The following is a 9206-nucleotide window of genomic DNA, read 5'->3' on the forward strand; positions in this document are numbered from 1 at the left end:
AAGTGGGAATGTGGCTGGAGGGCAGAATGTGACAAACCATGTGTCTCTTGATCATGAACAGATCTGTAGTTTTGCTAGTCAGAGAACGACATTTTTTGGATGGACATTCATGGTGCCCAGAGGATGATTTCCATTGTTTTTAGTGACAGATAAAGTTACCCCTGACTGACGATTTGGTTCAAACCCAACTTTAAAACATGGTTTCCTGGCAAATGTACTGTGAATACACCTAAAATATCAATGTTTTGGTAACCCTGTATGTGGTACCACCATCAGACCAGAATACTACTACTACTTCTACCACTACCAACTTTGTGGGTAAATGTCAATTGACCCTTTCATTTAAAGATATATAGAATATATATCCACTCTTTTTAAAACAAAAATGCTTTTACCACAAATGAAGTGTGCGCTCATTATACTGATAACGTTTCTTAAGGTATTTACTGATTGCCACAGCTTTTGGTTTATGTTTATTAATAAAAGTGTTTTAGATATTTATGTGATTTTGAAACCAGAAATCAGAAACGTTTACTATCAAGGTGTTCTGGGCTTTAGTTGTTATTGAGGACACTGAGGCTATTAATTTCTGGGAATTTGCAAGTTGTGGTTTCCAAACGGTTGCTTCATCAAATGAGTGGAAGTGGTTACTGGCTGGTGTTTGGTCCTCCAGAAAGAGACTTGACTTATATTTTTAGATAGTTATTTAGTTTATCAGGTAGACACTCTTATGAACCAATATTGGAAAGAATAAAACCCATAAATAATTAACTTATTAACATTTAGAATTCATAATTCTAGACTTGTTGACTTATTAGACAGTGTGAAAGTATTTTTTGATGAATTGCCAACATCTGTAACTGCTTTATTACAAAAGGATACACACCAGCCGAAGGGAATGTTTTAAAGCTGGACACCCAAAATGATGTATTATCATCAATAAAACCACTAGTTACTACTCTAATATTCAGATTCTTGTTCAACTCTTTATAAAGTAAGGATCTTTAATTCCCCAGCGTTCCCGCACCAGTGCTGTTTTCCCATCGACGTGTTTTCCTCTACCTGAACCATCCTTTATCCCTAATCCAAACAGAAACACTATTCAACAGACAGATAACTCCAGTATTGGGGGCAGCTGCGGTCATCGCAACAAACATGTTAAACATGTATAGCGACATATTCATACCCACATAACAGATAGAAGCTCAGCTCATGATAAACATTTTTTACCAAAGCGAAACACAATTCCAACACCAAGAAAACTAAATGAACATACAGTAAAAACACGCAAATGCTGCTATCAATTTTGCTACTTCATGCCACATGCAAAAACAGAAACATGAAGCTGAGACTCCAGATTCCAACAGTCTTTCCGACCAAAACTCACTAAACTAGCAGTCGAAGAAGAGAAAAAATGAACTTCACTTCATACAGCCAAAACCATTATTTTGCTTTTTTCTAAAAAGTCTCCAACTTTGCTCTGCTTCATTTTATTAGCATCAGTCTGTTCACAAAAGTGTTACCTTCATTATGATAGTGAAATCATTTAAATAGGCAGAGCAGCTGTAGAAATATTAATTTTGGGCATGTTATTTTCAAGCGGGGCCTGAGCCAGAAGTCTCCATCACATGACTTAGTCTCTCCAATTTTGTAATTGCTGCCATAGATTATGTGATCATCATCAACAGTGAGCTGAGAGATTTAGTACGTGATATGTAGCCTATATAGAAGTTAAAGTGGTGTTTTTGTACTTTCATGTCAAATTATAAAAAAAAGTAATGAGGTATAAATCAAACTTTCTTACGTAATAATTGTATGGATAACTTTAAGTAAATTACCAGTAAAATGGTGGTTAATGTGCAATTGTTTGGGCACACACTGCGTCATGCACCTTGTTGTTGGTGTGGCTTTTGACCCTGCTGAGCTCTTCTCAGCTTGTTTTGTTTACCTCTTCCCTCCTGGCACGTGGGAAAGGGATGGGGAGGGAGGGGGGGGGGGGGGGGGGGGGGGGGGGGGGGGGGGGATTAGCGCAGCGTCGGTGCCCGGTGTCTCTTTTAGACAACAACAAACTCAAGAGTGAAAAGCGTACACGGCAGAAACCCATTTGCACCCGCTAGTCCTCGGCCAGTGTCAGCATCTCTCCGAGCTCTGTGCTTCTTCTCCATCCAGACCCCGGCGTTCAAGCATGTCTCTGTCCGGCTCGCAGACACCAGAAGACGGACTCTACGGTGAGTGATGGTGGTACATGAACCAGGCAGTTTGTTTTTTCTGTTATATGACGTTTATTTATTTGCCTTTCACGGCCGTGACGTAGAGGCTGTTTTTGCGCACGTGTAGAAACAATAACCGAGATCCTTATTGAAGCCGTTGCGTGTACAGATCGATTTCATTTCCCAAAACGCAAATATCAACAAAATGGGTAAATAACGAGCCCATTCATTCGCTCAGTGCAGATATGACGTGCAGACATCCTATCATCATATGACATCGTCATAATGACAGCAGGCGAGAGACGATTCCACTGAGAGAAGAGGGCACTGCTGGTGTAGTTTGCATTGTTGTTGCCACTGACACTGTCATTGTGTAAACGGATTCCCTGACTCACCTGTTTGTATCTCTTTAAGCCAATTAAGATGTGGAGATTTCCTGACGCTTATAGCTTCACTGTGCTGCATGCACATTGGCACAGAGGCTGCTGGGTAATAATGTTCGGAGCAGGACACTAAAGGACTGTATGGAAGTGAAGTTGAGCCTTATACTTGACTTTTTAAAAAGCAAGACAGGGTTATCAGTTATAGGCCATTATTTGCAATAACGGAGTTTTAAGGCCAATACTAATATCAATATTTGGAAGTTTGAAAAGTCCGATTTTATATATAAATATGTATATATTAACTTATAATATTAACAATCCTTTCGATGAGTTGTTTTTTGTAAGAATTGTGACAGAGATACAGAGTCAGTGGGACATTTTAAAGTTGTAAAATCATCTCGTCAGTGTTCTGTTAACTTGTCATGTAATGGCGACACGGTTTCTAAATACCTCAAAGTTTTCCATTTCTGTAAAGCAATTTCTTCTTATTTATCAGCTGACACCAATAAATCTACAATAAGGTAGTATCGGCTGATATATTTGGCAAATTTATTGGCCGAGCTCCTTTATCAATTTTTGCCTTGAACGACCTCCTTTAGAAAAACGTGTCATACCAGTTCAACATGTGAATGAGACAATATTTTTTTACACTGCCTGAATTGCACATAATAGGTAGCAATTGCCCAAAAAAATAACAAATGTGTGTAGCGTTTACAGAAAATTTCCCGCTGCTCTCTATTTTTGAACTAAGGGCTACTAAATGAACAGTTATTACCAGTTTCCATCCAAATGTGGCGCAAATTTAAAGCAAAATCTGCGAAAGGAAATGTTATTTTGTGTCCGTCCAGTACTGATTCTCAAGTCCGGGGCCATTAAATCACTCAAGAAGAACCTTTTGTTTTAAAATGTTCAGCATTGGCACTTGTGTATTTTTATCCTCAAATTGAAAAGATGCATAAAAAAGATGCATGAAAATTAATTTAGTTAGATTTGACACAAAATGCGCCTTTGTAAATGCAAACAATGTAACTATTCAGTCTGTCTAAAAGCTGAAATTAAATCTAAATTCCAGGCAAGAAAAAACTATCCCAAAACAATCCCACTATCCTCCCTCCAGCAAAAAAAAGCATAGACAACATAACCTCCCCACTTTTCGCCCCCTCCCTGTCCTTTGACATTTCTGCACTGTCTCTAAACTGGAAGCAGACATTCATAGCAAATCAAAAACAAGCCTGTTGTGCTGCAGTTCATTGATTCTTTTAGCATCCAGCTCTTGTCCACATTACATAAAGCTGATTTGGCAGTGTCACGGATGGATGTGTAAGGGATTGCACCATAGAAACTGATTTAGTGCTGCAGAATGATGACAGATAGATAAGTCAGGCAGCAAGGCAGTTGTTATGTCATAACCCCTCTCTGTAAAAAATAAATAAATAAATAACTAGGGCAATGGCACAGTTCCCCTGCTCTCCCCTCCCTCCAGCTCTGTGCCCACTTATGTCTCTATCCCCTCTGCTGCTTTTTGTGCGATTACAGTGTCAAAAACCCGTGTAAAGTGAGGATTAGAGCGATCAGATGAGGACAGATGAGGTGTTGATATTTTGTAAATGCTGCCTATGTCACAGAGGGCTACAGACAGCATGACAAGAGAGAACCAAGCAGAGGAAGGCAGAGGGGGAATGGCTAATCTCTAACAGAAATAAGATCTTACATAAGCAAGCATGCTGTCAGCCTGAGTTAGCCTTGCCCTACTGTTTGACTGTGGGTGTGTGTGTGTGTGTGCGTGTTTGTGTAAATCTCTTCCTGCTCATGGACCCAATGAACCGGAGTGACCATTCATTCATTCACAGTCTGTGTGCGTTCTCCAAACTCGTTGATTGAGGGACGCAGATTCTGTCTTTACTCGGTCTCAGTGTTTGCGTGTCCATGTGTGTAACACAACGCTGTCCAGCTGAATGTCCATCTAGCGTCCATCGTCTCGCCGGTCATCGAATGTCACGTCAGGACATCCGTGGTGCTGCATAAGTCCCCATATGTCAACACACACACACACACACACACACACACATACACACACACACACACACACCTGTCCACTCACTGACCAGCTGCAACATTATAGAAGGAAACGAATTGGCCGATATGGTTGAAATAATAATATTGCAATTGTTCAGAGAAAAATATTTATTGTACAAGTGAAAGAAGGTTCACTTCATGCATCATTCTGAGCCTCATAATGGGATTAGTGGGTTATTCAGGGCAACAAAAGATACAGTGGCCAGTAATGGGGGAACATTTTTAAATTAAATGCAGTTTCATGCATTAATAGAATGCGTTTCATGTCCTGTGACTTACAAACACATCATTACAAACACAATTCAGTTGATTTTTATTTAATTAATGTCCAGTTTTTTGTTTTAAATGTGTTTGTAAGTCACATAACATGAACACATTATATTAATGAATGAAACTGCATTTAATTTAATATTTTAAATATTTTATTCCCAGTGACAGGTCTGCTCTCAGCAGCAAAACAAAATGTGACTCAACACTAAATTATTAGGCTATGGATTTGTTTACCTTCCTCCTGTTTACTCTCTTTCTGGCTCATGCAGTGTGGCATATGTGCATGAAGCCTCATCACCGTCTGCCTCCTTGCCGGCTGCCTGAGCATCATTACAAACTCTGCTGCTCCTATTGTTTCCTCATCAGGCTCCTGGGTCGAGCTGGAGGAGCTGATCACAGCCGTGAGCCGCAGAGAGAGTCCTGCAGGGCCGCAGGACAGCGTCTCCTCCACCCTGCAGGGGGAGCTGGAGAGGATCCTTCTGGAGGCACAGCTGGAGTGTGAGAGGAGTAGAGACAGGTAATGGTGCAGTTTGTTTGTGTGGGTGTTTATTTGTGTCAGCTTTGTTGTTAGGGGGTTTGAGCTGCACAGCGCGGTGTAAGAATAATTTGCACAGTAATGAGTTTCATTCTGTGCTCAGTGGAACTTTGCTTGTTTTTCACAATATGTGTTTACTTTCTTCATGTTTGTTTGTTTGTTTTAACAGAAACTGCAGTCTGTCCATATCTTGTTACTTAAACCCACATTGTAAATGTCTGTTTGTGGTCCACAGTCCTACGCAGGAGGGGACTCCACGGTCCACCGGTTCCCCGAGACCCAGTAGTGAGCATGACAGTGACTGTATCACCATTCAGGTATTCATTCTGAACACTGACATGTGTCATTAATATCCATCAGATAAGTGCATCCTCCCTTTTGTAATCTTAAATCAAAAACAGATAAATCAGAAAAATACAGACATTTCATTTTGTTGTGACTGGTGGTTTGTTTTTAGAGCCCATTACCTACAAATCAAAAAATACAGTATACTTTTAATACAATTTATTTTACATTATTGCCGACCACTTACCAAAGAACCTTTTTTTTTTTTTGATTTCCTACTTTCCTGCCACTCATTTCCATTTATTAAAGTTAAACAATCACTTTGCAGAGATATTACTTGCTTTAGATAGGTCATCTATCTCATGGAAGTTGTTCTGTTTTACTGATCTGTCTTTGAGCCGTTGCTTCTCGCTAAATGGTTTGTTGTTTGAGATTTCCTTCCTAAGATTTATGTTCAAACTCAAGTCGATGTGGATATAGGTATCAGTAATACATGTGCTGAGGTTTCTCAGGTTAAAGTCACTTTCTCTGTCTGGATTTTCTCTTCTGTGTCGTCTGGTCTTTGCACATTATCTGATCCCTTATGCACGTTGCAGGAGGAAACTGAGCGGCGAGGTGACACTGACTGGGTGTGGGATTGGTCCAGTAGACCTGAAAATATGCCACCAAAGTAAGACCAGCTCTTATTAAGTCGGTTAAGTTTAGTTCACTTTCTTTTATAGTTATTTACGTTTGCGTTCATTTTTTTACAACATCCCTCAGTTATTAGAGTACTTGGAAGCACTTGCAAAGACGTATAGGTGTTTAAAAGTTCAAAAGGAATAGTACTTTCCTGCCAAGAGTTGGACGAGAAGATCAATACCTCTCACTTTGGTGTATATAGAACTGGAGGCTATTAGCTTAGCTTAGCATAAAGAGTGAAATCAGGGGAAACCCCTAGCCTACCTCTCTCTGCCTCCCAGCACCTCTAAAGCACACTAATCAGCGTGTTGTATTTAGTTTGTTTAAATCGGTACAAAACAACAATTTTGTGGTTTTATGGGGAGTTACGTGTTGCAACTATTTCTTGGCGCAGTGAGTCTTTTCGTCACCGGGTCTCTTAACTTTGACAGCATGTTCCAATGCTGTGCCTTAAATTATGTTTACGCATTATACCTTTGAGTGTTGAGGAGCACATGAATCACACTCATTTTCTTCTACGCTGCCACACTTGACGTTTAATCTTCTGCATTTCAATAAGTCTATTCGACAGGTAGTAGTTCTTAATGGTCTCTCTACTTCGCAACCGTTCTTGCATTCTCGGTTTTCTCTCTCGTGTTCTCATTACCTCTGTTTTTTTCCTTTTCCATCCTCCCTTTGCCTGCATCACTCTACTTTCTCTGCAGAGAGTTTGTGTTTCAGCACCCTAAGCAGCAAAGCTCCCTCAGCGTGAGGAAGACTGAGGTGATGAAGAGAGGAATCTTCTCCTCTGATGTTTTCCTCATCCTTGTTCCCTCTCTGCTGGCTTCACACCTGCTCACACTTGGAGTCGGGTGAGACACACACACACAAACTTACTCAATATCTGTAGCAAAACTTATCAAGAAACCCAAAACATGACAGGCCTTCTGAAGCTAGTTACAGTTGCTAAGTTATGATTGGACAACTGCTGTTTCTGGGAGGGGTTTAGCAAATGATCAACTTTCTCTTTCCTACTTTCTCTTTTTAGGATCTACATAGGAAAGCGTTTGGCCGCTTCTACAACTAGCACGCTGTGACGTCGGCTGTAGCCCAGTTCCCCCCTTCGCTAACAGTCCGGCCATTAAGGTCGGACTGTTAGCGCACTAATATGCCTCCTTCCTTCTCCATCATGGGGCAACCTTAGGACCCTGCCCGCCTGTACCTCCGTCTCTCTGTCCATCTGTCTACCCAGCAGCACTCTGCCAGTCTGTCTCTCTGTCAGCCTCTGCATGTCGTAGAGCCCAGACCAATGAGTCAGGCTGAGGTCACTTTTACTCTCCCGGAGAATAACACTGATCTCAACCAGCATGATCAGAGAGGAGAGATAACCCAGATACAAGAGAAAGGAGAGAAAGAATTTTAGCCAGCTAGAACAATAAATCCCTTTGATTGGAGGAGATGAAAACGGTGATTTGGGAACCGTGTGTTCGGACGAAGTGAGAAAGATAAGATGTGGCAGCCCATCGCCCAACCTTCGAAAAAAGCAAAATATCTGTCATTTGTCAAAAGTAATGACCTTCTGTAACACTGAGCTGCTGAAAGCGGTTCTGGAGTTTTATCCTGCACTGATGGTGTATCTAACGTAGAGACTTTTAGTTGGCTGAGTGAATGTAGGAGTGGCTCTGGTTGTGCTTTTTGTCCTGTAAACCAATTCAATATTTGACCACCGACAAAGACAATCATGATCCCATTAAACTTCACTCCTCAAAACCTTTAATGTGCCTCTAGGGTCTTTTATTCTTCTCTTCCAGTCTCATCCTGCCAGTTTTCGCCGGACACATGTTCATCTCGTTTAATAAATGCAGGGAAAGTGAAGCACTTTTAGCAAGATTTACTGAATTAGGCCTGGGCCAGTAATTTATACTGTATGTGTGCAGTGTATTTTTAGTTTTTGTCTGGAGATTATGTGCAGGCAATCATATAAAACTAAAAGGAAACACTTTGACAACCCACTCTGTTGTTGACAAAATGCAAATGAACCTGAGCATCTGTTTAGAATTTATTCCCTTTTCCATATGAGGTAAATTACTGAAAATCACTCTGTTGATTTGTCCTGATAAGCTCTTTGATGTGCATTTCATTCGTGTTTTTTAAACCTGATCTCCACCAGAAATGACTCCAAGTCTTGTCTAACATGACATCACACCAGCCTGTCTCTTTCCATCTGTCGTTGTCATTCTTTACCTCACAAAAGTCTTTTCTCTTTTTTATAACAAGCTGCTGCTTGACCAGTCAAGGATTTGACATTTTATTGGTTTCCCATAAACCAGAAAGCTATTTCCTCTTAACATCTCATGAAAATAGCTGGCTTGGATCAAGAACGAATGGCTTGAGAAGCAAACTGAGGTTTTGCTGTACTGCCTTGAACGTAAACGTGCCCATTTGCTGTCCGGCCTGACCAACCCCAATGAGTTTATCAGCCATTAGCGCAGTGTTTGATGTGAGGGGTCCTGCTGAGCTCGTTAAGCTACTTCTAGATACACCAAGCTGACGATGCAACAACATCTGCCTGTGTTGGCAGAGCACAAAAGCGCCTGGTTTCCATTCCCAGACATCCACACATAAGACACCCACATGTAAACTATGCCTAGTTACTAGTACATGTTTTGGCATCACTTTTACACAACAAGGAACAACAGGAAGTACTCAGTACTGTTTAAATGTGCTTAGGAAATATCCATTCATCCTTCACTGCCATTAATTCATTTATGTTGTGTAATGTTGCAA

At 40.8% G+C, this 9206-nt stretch overlaps 1 protein-coding gene across 1 annotated transcript; it reads left to right on the top strand.

Moving 5' to 3' along the window:
• The first annotated feature begins 2019 nt into the window (after positions 1–2019).
• LOC116390378 (BCL2/adenovirus E1B 19 kDa protein-interacting protein 3) lies at positions 2020–8753 on the top strand. The gene is made up of 6 exons (XM_031860005.1): positions 2020–2228; positions 5306–5456; positions 5710–5791; positions 6356–6429; positions 7145–7291; positions 7468–8753. The coding sequence occupies exons 1-6, from the start codon at positions 2186–2188 to the stop codon at positions 7514–7516; spliced, it is 546 nt and encodes a 181-aa protein (XP_031715865.1). The 5' UTR covers positions 2020–2185; the 3' UTR covers positions 7517–8753.
• Positions 8754–9206: the final 453 nt, after the last annotated feature.

The sequence above is a fragment of the Anarrhichthys ocellatus genome, unplaced genomic scaffold (genome assembly GCF_004355925.1).
Source record: "Anarrhichthys ocellatus isolate YVR2014 unplaced genomic scaffold, GSC_Weel_1.0 scaffold23, whole genome shotgun sequence".
Lineage (NCBI taxonomy): Eukaryota > Metazoa > Chordata > Actinopteri > Perciformes > Anarhichadidae > Anarrhichthys > Anarrhichthys ocellatus.